This window comes from Pagrus major, chromosome 13 (assembly GCF_040436345.1).
Source record: "Pagrus major chromosome 13, Pma_NU_1.0".
Classification (NCBI taxonomy): Eukaryota; Metazoa; Chordata; class Actinopteri; order Spariformes; family Sparidae; genus Pagrus; species Pagrus major.
The window spans coordinates 10,845,635-10,868,117 of record NC_133227.1 but is presented as its reverse complement, the minus strand read 5'-3'; the positions used below and the strand labels follow the sequence as shown (position 1 = coordinate 10,868,117).

Below are 22,483 nucleotides of genomic sequence, written 5' to 3'. Positions count from 1 at the left end.
TTACACATGAGGCAGATGAACAAAAATAGTGTCTGGACTCTGGCCCCTGCTGCAGTGTAGTGGTGTAACTGCATGGGTATGTCAGATGTATGTAGGCCTGTAGATGTGCTCCTCTCTGTGTCAGGGAGCTCCACAAGAAAGACAAGGGTCCTGTGGTTGATTGTTCAACAAGTACTGGGTCACTTTGGGGGTTCAAATAACAACTCAGAGCAAGAAGTGATCTAATTAGGGCTGCAACTTACAATTATTTCCATTATTGATGAATTTGTTGATTATCTTCTTTATTAACAGATTGTTTTGTCCATAAAATGTCCAAAAAATAGTCAGAAATGCCCACCACCAGTTCCCAGAGTCCAGTATGACCAATTGTTTGTTTTGTTTAACTATCCCAAAAGATATTTCATTTACAGTGCTATAAAACAAGAGGAAAACATTGCAAATAAATCACATTTGAGAAGCTGGAACTGGAGGACAATTGTTTTTTCTGGCTTGAAAGATGTCGTTTCACAAGCAAGCAATTATCAGAATTGTTATTAATTCATTTTCCACTGATTTATTAATCAATTAACCAACTAATCGTCTCAACTTTAGATCTCACAATCTCTGACGTCTAAGCGGAGGAGGTTAGGCTGGCTTGATCTGCATTAAGCAGCCTTTAAATGGAATTTCCCTGAAATAAATATTGGTATGACCTTTTAAAAGACTTCCCTTTAATGCTTCCCTATTTTACTTTTGTTTTCACTGCTTTTTTATATACAGTATAGCCCTATATATAATGTACTTTTTATTTTAGTAATATTTTTAAATCATTGACAGCTATGGTTCAACTCATTTACAAAGCTCTCCATTTCAGTTTTGATTAAATTATTTTTCTTGGTTTCTTCGCACATCCTGCCGGGCAGTGCCTGTGCGCACGTACCGCTCTGCTCTGTATGTGTGGATCCAGTTTGTGCCGCGCTGTGATTTTCTATTGGTGCGCTTTTGGAGCTGTGTGGCACCTGATTGGCTCCTCTGTGGGTGTGTGCGATTCATTCGCCTGACTGTTGTAAATCCTCATTGGCCGGCACGACTTCTGCAGCGCCATTGGTTTACAACGTTCAGTTTCCTTCATGACTATTGGCTAGCGCTGTTGTCATCACACAAGAATGCGGAAGTCGTGTAGTCTACTGAGTCACCGTTGTGTCAGCTGATTCTTTCTGAGTGAGTAACTCGATTTATTCTTCAAAATTAAGTAACTTGTAGATAATGTATTGTGTGTGACATGTTCTCAGGCTGTCGGACTTGTGTTGGACGTGTGAACCTTGAGCCGTTTTGTCGTTTTCGGTTTGCAAATGAGCGAATTTGACGCGCCAGCCTCCCGTAGTGTTGCTATCCGGCAGCTAGCACGATGCTAACGTTTGCAAACACAGCACATACACATACACACACTTTCGGTTTGACTAAACTAGTCGCTTCCGAGCAATGTGCCAGTCTGTGGCGAGGCTGCCATCCACTTTCACTTTCACCTTACATGTCGTTAAACTTTATCTCTGTTATCACACGACCACACCTGTTGTGTTGTCACGAGTCACACGGAGCACCTGTTATTCACTGCTCTGGCGGAGCTGAACATTTTACCGGCATGGCTGGAAATATGTGGTTGGGTCAATTGTTCTTCTGATCAGAGGGAAGCACCATGAAATCCCCACGGGGTTGGAAATTTGTTTTTACTCTCATGAGGAAGAGAAACTGGTTTTGCAGAAGGCATCCTGTTACTTAATATTCCTCACTATAATAAGTACTTGATATATTTGACAACTAATTTGAGTGTTTCTCCTCAACATCGCTGCTCTCGCGTTACACCTGCCATTTTTTATGAACTGAAGGTCACTATGGTTAAATGATGTACTGGGCATTCAATTGTATTTAAAAATGTAAATACAACTGAGTGTTATTTTCAGAATGCATTCATTTGCTGATTATTTTCCATATTAGTCATTTGGTCAATTAAAAGTAGAAACATATTGAATACCACAAAGACAAGCAGCACATCTTCACAGTTGATGATCCCAATATAAAATCTTTTGCCTTGTTGCTTGATAAATTTCCTTGCCAACGATAAATTGATGATCAAAATTGATGATTGATTTTCTGTAAATTTGATTCAGCATGAGTGTCTTTTATCAGTTTAAGTATTTACTGTAATCACCACTGGATTGTGTGGCTGTATCATCCTAGTAACACTTTATTTTGTAATAATCGATAGGCGACATTGTGAACAAATATAATGTGAAGTGAAAGCTACTGGATTTACACATTGAACACAACTGAATGGTATGACTAAAATGAGAAAACTGATTATCTTGTCTTCAGTCGTGTTTTTTATGACACGTTTACAAAAACACTCTAGATAAAATTGGCAAACCGTGCTTCAGCTGCGTTGACGGACTTATTTGGAATGACTGAAAAGATGCTTGCTTCTCCTGCTGGCAGATGTGATATTTTTAGAGCCACAACAATTAATTGATTCATCAACAAACTGATCGAAAATATATTAGTTGGCAACGTAATCTATTAGTTGCTTCAGTCATTTTTCGAGTCGAAAATGTTTTAAAGATGGCTGGTTCCAGCCTCTTAAATGTCAGCATTTGCTGCTTTTCTTTGTTTTTCATGAAAGTAAATGAATAGTCTTTGGGTTTTGGACTGTTGGTTGGCCAAAGAAGCAATTTGAAGACTTCACTTTGGGCTCTAGGAAATTGTGGCAAGCATTTTTCATAATTTTTCAACATTTTATGAATAGTTGTTGGTTGCCACACTTCTAAAGTGCTGATTGACATTAAGAAGCAATCTGTGGAGATGAAGTCTTTAAGCTTTAAGTCCAGTGCAGCAACTAATGTTTTTCATAAAAAAAGCTTGGCTTCATTAGAGGACAAGAGGCCTCCTATATCTTCTCCGGACCATCTCCCTCCCCCCTCAGTTCACACACCCTTCAGTCTTATCTTTGTTGCAATAACTTGACTGCTCAGTCCTCCCACTCATTTTACCACCTGCTCCTGAAGTAGCTGCCAGCTCGCTATCCTCAAAAGCCCAAACTTAACATCAAGCCAATTTGTGTGGCATTTGAAAAATTTGACTTTTTTATTGATCCTTAATACTTTTTTTTAATTCTGACCTAAACGTGTCCATAGCATTGAATATTGAAAGTTTTGCAAGCTGGCATTGAATACTTTCTCAGATTTCTAATCCTATTCAGTTCCTGATTTTAATGAAATGTTTTCCAAATTATTTTGAGGCTTGTGTTTGGCAGAACTTAACTTTTGAGATGATTGTGGTTCTTTTCCCAGATATAAAAAGGAGAAATGTTTTTTTGGAGAAACATGTTTTTGTCTTCAGAGTAAGCTATTAGATAACTTATAGTTGTGGTACTGAGGTATTTTATCAGTACAAAGGAAGGTGTGGAAGGTACCTGGAGTTAATAGTAACACTTTTCATTCACAAGTATACACCCCACCGTTTGTGGAATTTAATTTCTGTTTTTCTTGACAGGACATCATACGTGTGTTTAAAAATATCTCTCTGTGAAAATGACAACACCCCAGCTGCAGCCTCCAGTGTAATATTTATTTTCACAAGCATTTCCTTTAAACAGGTGTCAGATTGAAGAAGTCATTGCACACATGTGATCAGTGTGCTGAATTGACCCCATTAAACCTCTGTAAAAGCAGAATTATCAAAGACAGGCTGTCGCAGTCTGTGCATCAAAAGATTCAGGATTCAATTTAATTATCAATACACAAGATTGTATAATAAAATTATAATTATTGTGCTGTCATGCTACTCAAAAAAACAAGTTATATAAATGAATGAATAAATGGATAAATCATGTGGATTATCAACCTATAGATGTTTTTAAACATAGATGATTATTAATAAAGTGAACTAATTGGGTGGCTAACATGCAGAGTTGCATGTTGCTGCCTCTGTAGAGCTGCCAGGCTTTTGTCCCTTTGGCCCATTGGCCCATTGTTTTGCTTCTGTAGTCGACAATCGTACTGTATGGTTCAGTCTCATCTCTCTCATCAGCCCTGTTTCCTGCAGCAGTACGCAGCTGTTACAGCCAACACGGTCTGATCAACCCACTGTACATGAGCTGTAACCAGCGCCAAACTGCAAACATAGTGAGCAATGAGCACTTAACATCCAGATATTTTTCTCAGGGGTTGGTTGAATCCAAATCAGAGTAAAAAGAAGAGTAAATATTATACTTACATTCATCAGGTGTCCAGAAACACAATAGGTCAAAACTAGAATGGAAGTCATTAAAGCACATACAGTTAGGTCTGGAAATATTTGGACAGTGACACAGTTTTCATAATTTTGGCCCTGTACGCTACCATAATGGATTTGAAATGAAATAATCGAGATATTTCCGGACCCAACTGTACCTCCATGTAGGCCCAAAATTCCACTTAAATTCAATCAAGCCTAATCACTGTTATTACCTTTCTGAATTCCTGTCATCTTGGCTGCACATTGGTGGTAGCTGCGGGTATCTAACCCTATTTCTTACAGTTTACCCGTTGGAAAAAGACTCTATGAAAGCGAGTTTTAATCTGCTAGATCTGGTTTTTAATGAGGATCTGCATCAAATTGTACTCGCTTAGGGATACCAGCCACCTATTTACACCCGATTTTCATCCAGATCCATACGTTATTCCCTGAGAAATGCCCTATCTCGAAATGTTAAAGAAAGTAAGAAAAAATTCCAGAACCCGTCCTTTTATCCGGATCTGTACCAAAAGTTAATAGGGTCTGTTCTGGGCTGAGACCCATCCTCAGTCCAAGTTTCATGGAAATCCGTTCAGTAGTTTTTGTGTAATCCTGCTGACAAACCAACCAACCAACAAACAAATGGACAAGGGTGAAAGCAAAACCTACTCGGCAGAGTTGTGGAAATTAGCAATTGTAAGCTAACATGTTAGCCACCACAACTTTAAAGACAATTATATGTCAGGTTGTGGTCAAGGTCTTTGTCCAACAAGTGGCCAAATCATCAAATAATCCAACTTTAAAGGTTTGGTCCCCTTACTTCCTTTACACAATCATTTCACTGCTAATTTTGTGTGTAACTTTGTTAATGATCGGCCTTGTTTAAAGTTACACCACATTACATTTACATTTTTATTACACATTCTTTCTGAATACTTAAATTGGCTGACACTATCATCAGTAGGTGACTCATCTTGCATTTAGTGTGATATTGAACCCTTTTTAAAAACAATCAAGTGGTATCTTACATCTACTAATTTCTATATTTATGACCGACCAGCAATACAAGCTGTCCCTTCTGATAAAACTGAGTCACGACTGGAGGTGGGTGTAATATAGAAAGTCCGTGCCCTGTAGTACGGCTTCTTTCACTTTGAGAAGCCTGGCACTAAGAGAGTGGGAGGGAGAAAGAGTAAGCAATAGAGACAGAGCGAGGGAGGGAGGGAGGAAGGTATGTCATGCACTGCATTACAACCAGTATGTGTTTGGGAGACGGAGACTACTGCTACTTTGCAAAGCACTGAGCTTTAATTCAACCTTTAGAGATAGACAAAAGTTCAACTTTTTAAAGGTTTTGGGATTCAGCACATTGTACAGGTAAGAGAAGCCTACTTTGGCAGCAGTATTTTGTAAGTTGAGAGTAGTTTTTTTTCTGTTTGTGGAGCTGTGTGCAAAAGGGGGTGTGTCTGGAAAAAAAGTGTAGTAAAATGAGACAGCGAGAACTTTAATCCATTTCTAAGTTGTGTCTTTGTAATCAATGTGTTGGTAGTTTAGTCTAGTCCTAAGGACAAGGAAGTGAATGCTGTGTCCGTGTTTTGTCTAGCTGTGTTGTGTGTTTGTGTGTGTGTGTGTGTGTGTGTCTCTTTTATAGTAAACCTACACTGAGTTTCCTGACTGAGCTTACATATGCACAGGAAGAGAAGGCAGTGCAGTATGAGAGTGTTACTTTTCATGCACTTATTTAGTGCATCGAGTGTTTGGTTTCAGACTGCTCACTCTATATTTATTGTCAGTGTTTAAATTTGTTGCTCTATCGTGTGTGCAACCACTGTAGCAGCGCACAGCCCTGTTTAGATATCCAGTCCTAGGAGTAATTTCAGAACCTCCCGGTGATGTTGTTTGAAGATCCACCTCAGCGTGCCAGCTGGAACACTGTTAGGTGTTGGTTGTGTAGAAGAGTCTTGGAGCTTGTACACTTCTGCTGCTTACTTCTTCTGCACTTATCTGTTTGGCTGCTGATAATCAGATGAAGAATGTTGAGTTTGCATTTCCTGTAAATCAGAGTTTCTCTCCTCAGGTCAGGTCATATCAGGTCAGCCATTCTGCTCCAAGGTTTCCAACGTGGCGTCAGGCTTCATGCATGTGTCTGCATGTCTGTCTGCAGCACTACATGTGTGCAGAGTGTTTATTTACACTGACTTGACCTTATGTATAGCGAGCACGTCTTGTCCCAAGCAGACGTACTCTACTGCAAGCATTGAATCGTTGGGTTTTAGCAGTGGTAGCAAGGGACTGAATGATAAAATGTAAAGTAGATACATAGTCTACTTCTCCAACAATGATATTTTATTATTTTAGTGTCAGCTTTTATCCTACTTGCCGTACTTTAGACCAAGGAAGGTTATTCTTTGGAATCCAGCCATTTGCGCAATCACACACACTCCACAACCGCCCACACACACACACACACCCCATGTCTGAACGTAGTGTGTTTTTATGTTGGCAGGAGCCATTGCTGGCACAGAGGAGCCCAGTAGACGGGAGGAGAGGGAGGGATCTGAAGAGGAGCGCCCAAACCGACTGTCTACAGCACTGGCTGGCAGCATGGTGAGCCAATCACACTGCTGGGGAGGGGACTGTTGTGTTTATAAACGCTTAGATTCCTGGTTGGTCCCTCTCTGAACTCCCAACATGCTCTCTGAAGGCAAAATGACAAGTTGGGACTTTTTCACTGTCAAACAGGAAATGGCACAATACTCTGACAGGCCTAAACAGAGTGCAAGGTGTTGCAACATGTTTGACAACAGAATTTGCTACTCAAGCACTCAAACTTTTGTGACTTTATAACACTTTTTTAACACGTGATTTTCAGGATTCCCTGGTAATTAATTGTCCTTGTGTCTTATTTTTTTGTTTCACAGCAGTTATCATATTTGTTGCTTATAGAGATGCATCGATTGCAGTTTTCTTGTCCAATTCCAATATCTGATTTTTTTTTTTAAGTCTTTTTTTTTTAAGAACTATAATAAAACTGGTTTATAAGAAATACAGGAACAGGGCATACAATTAGCCAGCCAAATGCTGGGTAATGTGCAAGCAGCTGGTACATTTGCTTCATTCACCAGCAGAAAAAAGAAAAAAGAAAGCAATTGAGTGGCTGTAAAATGTAAATATTTACTAGCCATTTTGCCAGTGGACGAAGAAAGTAAGAAGTTAATTTAGCAGAAAATCAAATTTCCCGTAGAACTTCCTCTTCCGACAGGAAGTAGTCCATGCGCTTGTTTATTAAATAGCAGTACAATTAAAAATCATGTTTGTTAGATTATGATAAGCAAATTTGATAAGTAATCAGCCTTACATTTAAAAGAGAACAAAATTATGATTTTGTTTCTTTTTTCACGTTTGGCCATGGTTTTGGGTGGGAAGCCTACGAGGGATCAAATAGTTGTCGCAGTATTGCTAGTTTTAATACAGTAGCTAATCAGATTGAAATAAATAAACAAACAAACTTCTACTGGTTGTGTGTGTTTCCAAACAAAAAAATATAAGAATTCAGCCTAAATGGGGATTAATGGCCGACCAATTTGAGTGAGTGAGAGTAGATCATCCTCAGGCAGCATCTCTCTCCGTCCCAGTAGTAGTTTCCTCAGCAGGGTCACAACTTTATTGCACTGTTTGTGCTGCTACATCAGTAAAAGTGCTGTGTAGCAAGTTACAGATGTTACAGGTCTTTGATGTAGCTTCCTGCCACATGACTCCTGTACAACTCTTTACACATCCACACCTGATTAACTTCCTATTTGCATGAAGAAGCTACTGGCGATATGTGACAGTTCAAATTATTGAATGCATGTGTCCCTGAGCATGCTTACTCTGTGATCATAATACTGAATGTAAACCTCAGCTATATGACCAAAATGTGAAATAACAGGCTGCAGTCTAGCAGTGAAGGTGTCCTCCCAGGATGACAAAGGTATTGCTCTGCTACTGTAAGTACTGAACTGAGATCTGTCCATTTATCTACTGATTGCCCTCTAGTGGATGCTACTGGCTACTCAGCTCTGAGGCCAAACCAATTGTTTTATGTAACATTATCATGACAGTAATCTGTGCACAAATATGAAGACATAGTTGTACTGCTCAGGTTTCTACATGCACCTTTGTTGATCCGAGGGAATCTTTGGAAATGCTGAGTCACAGCTTTTACTGTACGTGAGACAAGCAGTGGTTTGTTTTGCTACAGTCGTGGGCCTGAAGGTTGTAATTATACTGAAGCATAGTGAACACAACAAGGGAGATGCAGGACTATTTGTAGGTCACACAACTCTAATTGCATTTCAAATGAGCCATGCAAGCTGTGCATTTTATTCTACAGTAATTATAAAGTACATATGTTAACAATGGCTTGACTTTGACTGAAGTGCCCTATTTCTCTTTGCTGAAGAAATGTCAGGGCTCCAGACCAACTTTATTCTCTAGTAGCACTGGTGCCCCCATACTAAAAACTTTAAGAGCACCAGCACACCACTTAAATCATCATATCTGCAATGCATTTGTATTATTTCCATCTTAACTGTAATACTGATTAATCTGTTCATAATGTTCTGTTTTAATTTAAAGAAAAAGTCATAAAATGAAGTGTTGCTCTATAATTTTCTGCTTTATCAGTCAAGTGTCTAAACTGCAGACTGAATTCTTATAACAGACAAACAGAGTGACAACTGAGTCACTGATTTTTTTTATATTGCTGATGATTTCAAAAAACAAAATCACGGGGGTATGTTTGTTTGTCGTACAGGTGCTCCTAGTTACTTTCACTGTCTCTAAAAATGGTTGCAAAATACATCTTAAAGGTCACGGTCTGGAGCCCTGGATGTGCTTTGAAACACCAGGCTTCTCAAATTAGATGTTAAATGCTTATTCTTCTGCATTTTAAGCAAAGAAATAGAAAATACTGTATCTTGCAATAGCACTGTTATACTTTGTAATTTTGGGAGAACCCAGGCCACGTGATGGCATGTCCTTTTGCTTTTTCTCAGTGAACGTAGGGTAAATGTACTTCAGCGATAGACAGCGCAATAAGAGAGGGGAAGCAGTGACCAGATGAATGACAGATTCCTCTTGAGCCTAATGGTTGCAGCTTTTATGGGACAGAAATAGGAAGTGTAACAGGAGGATGTGTGTCCCGAGGTTCTGGTCAACTGGTTCCACAGAATGCCACCATGGCCGGCTGCCCAGCTCTCAGCCTTTTTATGGGACACACAGTCGAGCTCTGGGCTTAATTGATGGCGGGACTGATGAACAAATAATGTGCCCACCGAGGCACGTAAAATGAGAACGCAGACCTCAGCTTGTCCTGTGTTGGAAGTTCAGCTTCATACATTTCTGAAAAGCTTTTTTTTTTACTTGCTTAGCTTGTTGCCTTTTGGGCGTGGTCAGAAGTGTGCTCTGTTGCACGTGTAACATGACTCACCAGTGATCTCAGGTGTATTAAAAACACCCTTGAGTCCTTCTACCGCAGCAGGTGAAAAGTTCACTTGAGATCAGCAAAGTCCATATTTGAAGTCAAGTTACTCTATGATTGATGCACAGACATTTGTCGTATTTGTGCAACATGAATATGAAGTTATTTTATGTGTATGGTATAAAATGTATAAACATAGAAACTGCTATAGCTAATGATATATCTATCTGTTCTCAGTTGCTGTTGATCTAAGGGTTATTTTCTCAGATGGAATAGTGAGACATTTGTTCCAGCAGTTTGTTCCACAGGTAATATGATGCCTTTAATCCTGTCTTGTGAAGCGGCGTTTAATTGCTTCCCAGCCTCCCGCTTTTTCACTGGAACGGAACAGGAAGTATTGAGTTCATGCTGTTGTCCACTCATGCTTCCGTATTGTTAGCAGGATAATGCGAGCATGGAAACGGGGACAATGGGGTTGTTTTACTCTGCCCTCAGTACTTGCAATGCATTGTAATGCTACCTTGTAGTGGTTGTGCAGAACTTGCGAGAGAAGTTTGTGTTTCTGTGTCACTGCCCCACATGATGTCACCTGTTTATGTAAGAATCAAAGCACCTGTATGTGTGCTTTTATGTATTTTTTCAAAACACTGACTAGACACCAGAGGTAGTTAAAGCCAGAGGGTTCATTCCAGGTTGTTGTTAATGATTTGACTGTGGCTCTTCTTGAAGGGTCTTGTGCTTAGCATTGTTTGACTCTGCTCTGGTTCCTGAAGTCTGGCTCTCAGTGTCTGGTTCCCTGTTCCACCTTTACATGTGCTTCAAATAATGGTAACTTTGTCGTTTTGTTCACTGCTGTGTGTCTTCTTATCAGAACCTGTTGACCAGAACTAATGCATGTTTCTGATGTACAGTTTTTGATGGATGCCTGGCAGCCAATCAAAAATGAGTAAAACGAGTTAAATGGCTGAGCACTTGGTAGTGAGTATACTGGACAGACTACATGTTATTGCTATAAATGCATCGTATTAAGCTAAATCCTGCTTCAGGCTAAAAGGCCAGAGTTGCCACAGTTAACTGTAACAAACACTTCTTTCATATAGGTCCAGTATGCTGTAATTATTTTACTTACCAAATTATTGTTAAAAGGTTGGAAAGATTGCATAATAGTAACTAGTAATGACTTCTATGGTTTTAAATTGTAAAATGTATATATTAATAACTATATCAGTTTACAGACACTTAAAACCGTTTTACATTTTAGCCCCATTAACTTCCTGTACATCATATCTTATTCATATCCCACTTCTATAGCTGTGTGTCAACATGTAGGCTGACACTCTGCATTGGTGACTCGCTGCCCTCCTTTCCTAAAATAAAACCTCAGACACAAGAGGCCAAATCTGGTGTTCAGTTTTGCGGCTAGTTCAGGCGGGGCTGGGCAGGCAAAGAGGGGGAATTTGAAGCCCAGTGTTTGGACTGTGGACCCACTCATCATGAATTAGGTCACAATATTCAGAAATTCCTAAAATGTGCATCCAGATTTTGTTTTTCTGTAGATAACTGGAAAATTATTTGAAAGCCTTAGCTTTACATGTCCGAAGGTTCAATGTTACAAATATAAACAGAAGTATTACTACAACTTTATTCACACAGAAACTATGCTCTATCTAAACATACTTCATTTTTAACGGTATATCTGCTGAGGTTGTTCATAGCCTCAGTAAAGAGTTAAAAGTTATTTTATAGTCCGCTAATCTCATCCGGGGAAAGCCCTCCACACTTCCAAACCTGATGAGCTTGCACTTCCGAGATATGAGAAGTCTTAATCATTGGGCTGCTGCCAAAGAAATAAACACTCCAGGTGCTGCTGAGTGATTTTCTGTCACACAACATCACATGACAGAGAAGAAGGCATAACTTCTACACTGTACATTATTCTGGCTCTTACTCACTATGACAGCTCACTCAAGCATTTGTGTATAGTAAACAGTTAAACTCATATACCAGGAAAGATTGATCTGCTGATATATTTGGGCTTAGCTGCAATGCACAATACTTTATTTCACTTCTACTTTTCACTTAAGAGAAATGAATATAAAGAGTCACAGGTTTACCATGTGACATGAAAATGATTTGCTGTAAGGCTCTGCTTGATTTGTGGAAGTGCATTTTATAGCAGCAGATGCACGAGTCCATTTACCTAATGAGATGGAAGTCGTACTGCATACGAGTACAATGCGTCATGCCTCCTACAGCATGAAGCTCTCCCTCCTAATGCATAGACTTACTAAAGATACAAGTTGAAAGATAATTCACACTAGGCAATTAAAAAGTAGTAAAAAAAAAATTTAAATGGACATTTAAATGTTTTTATGTTCAAAAAAGTCCATTTTGAATGTGCCTTTATGATTATATTAACCTAGAAATTATTAGTAGTAGTAGTATGTAGTGTGCGATATTTTGATGGATTCTAATAAAATCAGCAAATTTTCAAACACAGTTGTGCACAGACAGCTGTATATACGTTTCGCTTACAGCTGTACTATTATTTGTACAATGGAAGCAGGATAAATATTCAACTTTTTTTGCTCAAATACACTTAGGTAAAACTAGCAAATCTGTAATGTTAAGATAAAAGTGCCAAATGTTTTTTGTAATTAAAAACCTAATGCAGTTACAACTAATATCAGTTTTCGTACAGAATAGTTGCAGACCTTCAGGAGATATTGCGCTCAGAGCAGCAGCTGATGGATGCGCAGGGAAAACATGTTGAAGCCCAGAGGTTAAATGAAATGCTGGAAAGTCTTGCTGTTATATAACTACATCCTTGTGATTTGAAACATTTATCCATTCTGGATTATTATTTACTGGGGGATGTCCTGTATTTGTTTCTGCGGTATCTGTATTTTCAATGCACCAGAAACCTGAATTGTCTCTCAAGTCGGTATACATGTCGTTTTTTGTTCGCCTGCCTACTATAAAAGACGATCTAGGTTTTGCTTTTTGCTGATGGCAGTAATTTTATAAAAATGATAGATACCCTTTTTCCTGTATAAATGAACTAAACACAACAGTGTGAGTTAACATTTTCATGGGTCGCACTTGTGCGCCTGAAATTTAGCAGATTATACCTTATTTAGTATTTTATTTTCATTTTAACCGTTGAAGTTATCACCATTTCTTATTGCGTGTGCTGTGATTTTAAATGAAGAAAAACACGCATTTGCATCTTTAGTCCTCCTAACAATCATTAAAATAATGTGCTAAAAAATGTAATTCAACTGTATTGTTTGGGCGCACCTAAATGAAAAAGTTAGGCGCACTAGTGCAACCGGTGTGACAAGTTAGTCTGATGGCCTGGAATTAAAGAGATACAACGCTCACACTATTCTGGTCACACTGTAGCTAATAGCACAGAGGAGCTTCCTTGTGGTGATGATAAAATGTACTACCTGCTGCTAATAATAACAATAGCAGTATGTATTCAGTCCTTTTTAGCCTGGAGTTGGAATACTTGCCTACTTCTACCAGTACAGCCTGTATCACAGCTCTCCAACAGGCTTTTATTTCTGGCACTGGCAGTCATGAAGAAGTCTGAATGTGAAACATGTTTCTCCGAGCCAGATTCAAATCATCAGACATCTAATACATCTTATACTGGGGTCAAGTGGAAAACCATACTTGTTTTGGAAGGTTACTTTACATGGATTAATTACAATCACCTCACCCCCCTGTGAAAATTCATCCCGTTCAAATGAAGCTCCACCATGTCCACATTACATTAGAGCCCCTCCCCCAGTAAAATTAATCCTATTTTAATAGTGCTGCGCTGTGCATCCAGCCTATGCTGTGTGTACTATGCTATATGTGTTACATAATGTGGGGTCATACAGCTGAAGGCAAGTGGCTGTCACGACTCTGGCAGGGAGGAGGTTGTGGTAAGAAGGGGGGAAGGGCTGTGTGTCCCCCCTGTAGTATACGTAACACTGTGTACACCGTATCCATCCAGTGACCTTCGCTGACTTTAAGCGCAGGAAAGGAGCTGCAGCTGAATGCTAGATGTACTGCACTTGTGTTGGACGGTGCAAAGAAGAAACTCAGAGACACAGGGAAGGAAGAATTTGTGTATATTGCTGTGTCACTGAAGATCTCCGCATAGACTCTCTCTCCTCAGCACCCTCCCTCCTCTGTCCTCTGCCACACATTTTTCTCCTGCACTAGATCAATTGCTGCCAATGCAACGGTTTTGTGATGGGACGCTGTCCAACCACTGGATGGGGTATCTCTCTGGGGTGTCTCTCTGCTCCGTCTGTGTGTATGAGTTTGCTTCAGGTTGTGTTATGTGCTCAGCGTGCAGTATGTGTGCTTGGGAAAGAGCCACAGTACACTGCGGTTGATGTCAGATGGTGCATGCATGGCAGTCGAAGCATCTTCTGGATGCCGGTGGTACGCTCAAGGCTTTACCGCCTCGTTGCTGAGGGAGAAGCATATTTATTAGGAGATGTCGGTGAAGGGTGAACAAGGAGGGAGTGGGGGGAGGAGTGTGAGATGAGAGGGAGACAAGGGGAGAAATGTGAGCATGTGAATGTGAGAGAGGGAGGTGGATGCGCATGCAGAGGGGGTGGAGCTTAGCATCAGGCAGTTCCCTCTGTCTTCCTTTCTCTCCTGCTCTCCCTTCTCGCAGTTTCCCCCCATCCATTCGCTACAGTCGGGAAGGTACATCTGCAGTCACTTCATCACTTTTGCTTTCCCTTCAGTACTACCTCAGCTGATTGCACGGACCGCTGCTCTTGTTTGCATCTTTATGGACTATTCTGCCCGTCTCAGCAGTGCAACAGGGGCTCTCTTCAGACACCAGTGTGCTCTCTCATCCCACTCTGGGAGCGGTGGGGGGGGTGGGGTGGGTTCCTAAATGAGAGCCGGGACTGGCGTGTTGTCCCACAGCACCTCTTGAGAAGGGGGGACGTGCAAAAGGTGGGAGGGCGGCAGAGGGGCTGCAGGCAGAGGGGTTCGGAGTGGACGAGGGGTGGAGAGGCTCCGGCTGGGAGAAGAATGGTTATGCCGGCTCCTCGTGCTCTGGTCGTGCTGCTGCTCTACAGGCTGCGTGTCATTCAGGCACAGCCCTGCCTCTCCTCGACATGAGCCTCGCAGGAAGGGTGTCCTGCTCCATGCTCAACTGCTTTGTAAGTCCAGAGGCTTTTATTTTGGATGTTCGTTTTTGTTTGCGAGTCTGGTTTGGAATGGGTGTGTATGAGAGCCCTCCCCAACTCGCCTGCTTGTGTGCGCCTGCCGGCCTATTGGAGGGGGGTGGGGGGTGGGGGGTGTTGGTCGATACACGTGAGCGCTGCGGTTCTTAGCAAGGAACCAACACCGAGTCCACACTTCACATACAAATAATTGAATTACCTCAGTGTCTTCTCATGCATGTGATGATGAAAAGCTACTTTATTACTCTCATCACTCACCTCTGTCGCATGGAGGGCTTTGAGCTGCCGGTATGTTGATTGGCAGGGAGGAGAGAGAGGGCCTGTCAGGAGTGAAGCGTGTAAAATGTGAGTGCTGCTGAGAGGGAACACATTGTGCAGTCGCTGATCCAGCCTTAGAGTGGTGAAGTGTGTTCACTGCAGTGGAGGACTGCATTTAGCAGTTTGTTGTGTTGAGATGTACAGGAGATATGGGCCAATGACTGATGTTGAACAGGTGTTTCTATCACTTGGCATCTTGAGAGAGAGTGGTGAAAAGGTTGACAGTTTAGGAGCAACACTGGGTGGTCTTAGCCTCATGTCCCTCAGCTTAAATTTGGTGATGGTTCACAAATTAACCCCTGACCTTTCAGTGAGGTCCACAATCCACTGGCTGGCCCAATTAATACCTAACTTTAAGGAAATCTATTTTTTAACTAAGCATTAAATTGTTTAACATTCACCTGCAAGCCTTCCCATATCATTGGTCCATTAAATATAATATTGGAGTTTCAAAACTTTTGGGGAGGTTTTTGTCTTTATGTTGATGAAGGTTCTCAGTCATCCAGGTCATGGTAATTCTGTGTGCTGTGTCGTAGGCAACTGGACTTGTTTCAGTTTCTTGAAGATGTTTCACCTCTCATTCAAGAGGCTTCTTCAGTTCTAACCAACTGGAGGGGAGTTGCAGGCTTTGAAACTATGTGTGGGAGTGTCCTTACAGAGTCATTAAGGACACGTGTGAGCTCTGAGTTTCAGAGTTGTTAGGGCCACTTGTGGTTCGTTGACCCAACTTCATGTGGGTTGCTAGGGCTAAGTGAGCCCAGGTGTGAATGGTTGTTAAGCTATCTGGGGAGGGAACTCAGTACTGCATTGTAGGTTGGTGATAAGTAATGTCGTAGGCCACCTCCTTTGTTCAAAGATGGTCAGCAACCCACATGAAGGCTCTGTGAGACTGCATTTCAGCACACTGGCGCTTTGAGCTAAATGCTAACATCAGCATGCTAACATGATCACAATGATAATGCTAACGTGCTGGTATTTAGCAGGTATGATGTTTTTTCACATTGACCATATTATTTTAGCATGTTAGCATGCTTACATTTGCTAATTAGCATAAATACAAAGTACAGCTGATGTTGATGGAAGTATTAGACTAATGTAAAATTAAGCCTGATGATGGCACTAAATTGAACTCTAAGGAATCACCAACATTATTGCAATTCATACTGAGGGAGCCATGAATATGTGTACAGAGTATCACAGCAATCCATACAGTAGTTGTTGAGATATTACACTCAAAACTACAAATGTCATCCTCATGATGACGCTAGAGGAAAAGTTGGGGAATCACCAAAGTCATTAGGCTATGATTTATCATATGGCTACCAAGAATGTCCATACATGTAATGCCTCTCCATTCAGTAGATATTTAGATATTTCACTGGATAAGTAACTGAGACCTGCTGGTAGTGCTAGATTAAAAGACAGGGAATCACCAGAGTCATCAAGATTCAACCTCTGGGGACCATGAATGTCTGTAAGACATTTCAAGACATTCCATCTAATAGAGATACTTCAGTCTAGACCACAGTGGTCTGACAGATCAACAGACCAACACAAAGTAGAAAATAGAAAAAATAGAAAGTAGAAATCAGTGTATTGTGCCTCACCTCGAAGATTCAGAGCTTAGACTTGCTGTAATGAGACAGCATCGATTGATTCCTTGCATTTTAGCATTGCACAATGTGATGCTAACCATCAACAACACGCTAATGCTGGGAAAGCTCTACTTTAATTTCCAGCACTGCTTCTTCCATGGAAAGCACTGGTTGTAAAGTTACCATCAGAAGTGCAGCTGCTGTTTCCTCTTCACTTTCTTTGTTACCAGACATGGCCGGCCTTTACACAATTTATGATCTCTCTTTAATATGTCTGTGGTGCAGCTGAGTCGGCAGTTCCTCTTCTGCGTCACTGTCTGTATAATTTAGTATCCACGTCCTCTGTCACTTTAGTGGACCACAGCTCTGTCAGTCTTCTCCTGTGAAAGACGGCTGCAGCACTGTGCTGACTTTAATCATCATGACAATTGTTGTGATGTGGAAGACAAACATCTCCAGTTACTGTTCTTTCTATCTCCAATATCTCATGTTAATCTCCCTCTGCGATATGTTGTCTGCACCAAATGGAACTATAAAAAGCCTAATTGAATTGGTCAAGATTTTTCCATGACTCAGATTGTATTATTTCCACTAGCTAAATGAATTAAGGATGTAAGTACAGCCAAAAGCTTTTGGGGATGTGCTTTAAGCTCTATACATTTATGCACCCTCTCTGGTACCAGTGATGGTCCTGGTATTGGGTCTTACCACTCTGCCTAACACCTTGTCAATATCTCACCTAAGAACTACACTAAAGGTGACACAATCAATGTGTTGTGAGACCAAGGGAGATCGAGGACAAAATGCATCAATATGATACAGAGCGGGTTGTACTTTTAACTAAGAAGAATAGTGTTTAAAGTAGCATTTTGGAAGATATGGACAGAATTTTAGTATAAAACATGAAGAAGTGTTGACCTATGTCAAAGTAAGGCTGGCCGGTATGGCCTTAAAATAATATCACAATATTTTTAGCAACAATATTGTGGGGATGACAGCAAAATACTACGAGGGGTTGTGTCTAAAATCACCAATTATTCACCACTGACTACCTTGGGAGTCCTATATACAGGACATTATAGTGAGCTCATCGATGAAATGAAAAAACACTTTTGGACATCACTGCGGCAGTTATTTTTTCCTTTCAGCGCAATGCATGATGGTATGTAATGCTTGATTAGTGACACGGTTGTACACCTTTTCACAATGCATTGTGGGATACTTTAAGTCAACTGTATAGGGTATAATAAAGCTAACTAAACATTTGGTCAGCACTACAAAATGGCAAACTCACTATATAGTCCACTGTATAGTGAGTAGGTAGTGATTTCGGACACAGCCCATGAGATTTCTGATCAACAATCATCAGTAATGGGGATATAATGACAAAGTGGGTAAAAGCAATTATAAGAACAAGAACAGTCTAAGTCTAGAAAATGACATCACTTTACTGTAATGCAGCCTTTAAAACCAGGAAGAGCCATATCACAATAAGGGTATATCATATATATTGCCCAGCCCTATGTCAAAGACGTCTTTGTGTTGTGTTGCAGAGATGTCCACTGAAGTTAGCATGCTAACCAGCTAGCCCTGGCCCGTCCTCTCTCCTAATACCACTTTGTACTGCCAAGATGTCATAGTCCAATAGCCACCATAGTTGCAGCTGGCAGATATATTCCAGCTGTTAGCGTAATAAATGAGTAAAATACAAAGAAATAAAGTACTCTTGCCTCCATTATGCAAACTAAACAAAAAATAGAACTGTACACTGTCTGAATTCAAGTTTCTCTATTTTACTGAACTGAGACGAGCTTAATTGCCTTGTTAACTCAACATAAAACACACTTCATTCAAACTGGACAGGAACTAAAACTCACCAACGGAGTCTGGTTTACTCCTCACAATCACCCCCGATTTATTGAGTAAGATGTGAAAATATTCTGGTTCTACATGCTGTTTTCACCCACTGCTAATGTCTGACACTTTGCTCCCGCTGCATGCCTCTCCTGTACCCGGCCCCCCCGTGTCTTGTCATCCTGGAAGTCATATTCCCGATCAGAGTAGCTGTAAATCGCCTCTGTACTGTATCCCCTGTCTTCAAACTGACAGTCATGGAGGCTGTGTTCAGTCCCAGTTAGGTGTCCTGCCGTGTTCAGTCTAAGGCTGCCAAGTCCAGTTGAGCTAAGCCCTGTCGCCCGTGGTGACTTGCCCTGTGATCTGAAATCTCGGTCCAGGTAAACTCTAGGGCCACTGGCTTCATGGCTAACTGAGCCAACAGCTAATTAGCTTACAATAGCAAGCTACAGCCAAGGATAGCTAGCAAATAGCAGCAGTTGTCAGTTACTCTGGTGATACGCTGTCCCCTATGTTTTTTTTTTGAGCCACCTTTTGAATTCTGGCCGTATTCTACAAATTACACCTTTGAACCTGCAGTACTGAACTGTTGTCTCTCCCATCTGGCAGTGAGAGTAATTACATAAACACTGTTGATGTGTTTACGATGCCATACTCCTAATTGCTGTAGCCTACTCCGTTGCCATGATTGCTTCCCCCTTCATCCCTGGCAAACCAGCCTTTGCTGGTTTATGTCAAAGGCATTGCAACCACTGTGTGGGAAGATCCCCACAGACTCCATATTTATAAAAACCCAGGTATTCTGTGAAATACAGACATGTTTACCTCGTGTTGATTGGCTTAATCGGCATTGTGTGAATTTGTTTGGCTCGGGCTTGAATGTAATGGATGTTTATTTATATGCTAAATTCCCGCACCGCAGGTTTGAATAAGAAAGTAGTTGGCATTTTGGGCTGTTTTGTCAGTATCCCTGCATGCCTATGCAGAAACATCTGTTTTCTTCTCCTTGTTACTCCAACGTTTCAGATGAATTCTGCATACTTATAGAAAACGCTGCCCCTGCCTATTTCCCTCAGCTGTTCAAGTAGAACTCAGTTATAAGGCTAAAATGGGAATGATCATTTAGAACACGGCAGTCCATGAAATATTAAGATAGTTGGAGAGAGGACAGGGAGAAGGAAAAGTGTATTTGAAAAGATTCGTCATACTCTGCCATCTTTTGATCTTGACCTATTACTCAGCGTGCCTAACTCTGAAAAAAATATTTTTGTTTTGGTGGTTTTTCATTTCATATTTACTGATTTCCATTCTGTCCTGTCCTTCCTTCCTCTGTTTCCATCCACCCTCCTCCACTTCTTACAACCTGACCTCATCTGGGGTCATTCTTCATATTTCCGACGGAGAAATACTTTTCAGAATATAACTGGACACTTAAAAGCAGATATACAAGCACATGTTCCCCACATATTTAGGAGGTCACCTCTGCATCATGTAGTGGTTCTCTAATCTGCACAACTCTAGGACAAAGCCCCAGTCAGATTAAGTAAATAATCTGGTGAGTAAAGACAGAAAATTGTTTCCAAAAGCTTTGGAGAGAAAGGGACTCTGACTCTAAAACGAGGTTGTTGTATCCATGGCAACCAGACACTTATTCATGAAGGCTGTGCTAGAGTCTTTTTCAATCTCTCCACCTATTCTACCTGCCTGATTTGTTCATTTTTCCATTCACACACATGCAGAAATGTCTGGAAGTCAGTTTTTCACCCACACGTTCCTCAGACAATTAAAACCTTCTTTTAGTGAGTTAAAAACGAGGCCTCCATATCACACTATGAACCTGCAAAGTCAGGGCTTTCTGGTTAGCTAGGCGATACTATCACTGTTACGGCAATACATGTCATAAAAACATTACATGTGTTATCCACTCTGACATTAATATTTGAGAAATGTGTTGAGGCGTATGTGTATGCGCGCATGCCTGTCAGCTCTAGCTTTTTGATTGCTGGTTGGACAAAGGTGGGGGAGGGTGCGGAGGCTCGCAGCAGTGACGAAGCAAAAACGTGTCGGGCACAGGACAAGCTGTGCTCCATCTTTGTGAGTCGGTTAGAAGTGAGAGCATTTCTCTTTCCTTTTTAATCTTCTGTAAGCTGATTGTCTGGTTGTGGACACACTGAAATGGACCAGAAATCATCGAAACAGGCCTTATTGCTCGTGTTTGTTTGGAAATGCAATGACAGAGTTTTAAGCCCTGTCTTGATCGATTGTTTTCAGCCATACGAAGGGACTTCGTAAGCTGAAGTATCAAGGTTGTCTGCAAGAGAGGTTTCAGTTGCTGCAAGTCCTCCTCAGAACACTGCTACGCTTATGTCTGTGCATAAATGCAGCACATTCTGTTTTACTCTCGTTTACATTTTCTGTCCTTTATTGTCTTCTTAAAATACCACTGAAATTGTCAGGTAAACAATTTAAAATGTGAATTTGGAGTTATACTGTTCATAAACGTTAGCACCATTGCATCATTATAAACCAGTCTGTGTATATAGCCTGTGTCATGGATTTACAGAGCAATACAACATCTACACAACTTTTAGTCAGCAGTTTTTTTGCCTTTAAAGTACACTGTGTTCCTCTCAGAGGAGTGCAATGTCAGGGCTGCTCCATAACAGAATTGACTAAATGGTGCCAAGTATCTACCAGGTAATGCAGCACAAGACATACAGGAACCAAGGGTGTGTGCATGCATGTATCTGTGTGTGTGTGCTTCAAGATTGAATGCATATTCCTCTCAACTGATTAGCATTGAATTTCTCTGGGGGAGGTTCTATAACCATAGCTTCTCCAGTAATTTATGACCGCTGTCTGGCAGGCCAGGGTACACTTTATTCCCTATTAAAAAAAAAAAGGGAATGAGTCTGTGCCAGGCTGGTGGCTCAGACTGCCCAGCAACAGTGTGTGAGATCAGCCTATAATGACATGACCCTCGCAGGATGCCAATGACTGATGGCCACCGTCATGGTCCACTCATTCTCAGGTGAAGTTAAGCACAACTGATGATGCACAGCTGCCTCATCAGTCTGGACGCCGAAGGCTGATGCAGGTCAAGGGTCAAGAGATTAGTGGGGTTGCATTACAGAGGGATTTGAGAAGTTCAGACTAGGTTACCAGTTTAAAATTGAGGCTCTCCGTCTTGACTGGAGTATCTATTTCTCAGAGAGACACCCTAATTTGAGTTTTAAATGCAGATTTTTACAGTGAGTTTTGGTGGGATGGTGGGTGGGACAGCTTTGTTTGTGTTATCCTGTGTTCACGTCATATCATTTAGACTGTAATTACAAGCAACTAATTGGGGAATAAGGTCAGGCAATGTCTTCTGAATGGTGTCTGATGTCCACAGTGAAACATGTTCATGGACGATGACATTGTAGTTGTTTTTGGTGGTTTCCGAATTGGAGGCAGTGTGCTCCTTGTTTAAATTAGCCTTTGAGTTGTAATTCAGAATCAGAGATATTGAGGAACTGGTGACAACAACAATATCTCCCACTTGGTGAAGAACTGCAAATTGTGAACAACTGGTTAGCACCATTGCTGGCAGTTGAATGAAAATAAAATCCAGTATTGGCACTTGAGTCAGCTTATTTTAAAATCTAAAATTTTTGTATCTGCTTCTTTACAAACTGCCACAAATATGTAATGCATCTCAAGTAGAAAATGTAGGCTACTTATCTGGTGTAATTACATAGCTAGTAGTGGGGCTAACCATCTTTGATGTTCATAATGTAAGCAGTAATGGAGCATTA

General features: G+C 40.9%; 1 protein-coding gene across 1 annotated transcript in view; it reads left to right on the top strand.

Moving 5' to 3' along the window:
- Positions 1-5,535: 5,535 nt before the first annotated feature.
- mtmr4 (myotubularin related protein 4) overlaps positions 5,536-22,483 on the top strand; it is a 41,864-nt gene continuing 24,916 nt past the window's right edge. The window contains exons 1-2 of the mRNA XM_073479280.1: positions 5,536-5,625; positions 6,755-6,855. Of these exons, the coding sequence (XP_073335381.1) occupies positions 6,853-6,855 (3 nt within the window). The 5' untranslated portion in view covers positions 5,536-5,625; positions 6,755-6,852. The remainder of the gene's footprint in view (positions 5,626-6,754; positions 6,856-22,483) is intronic.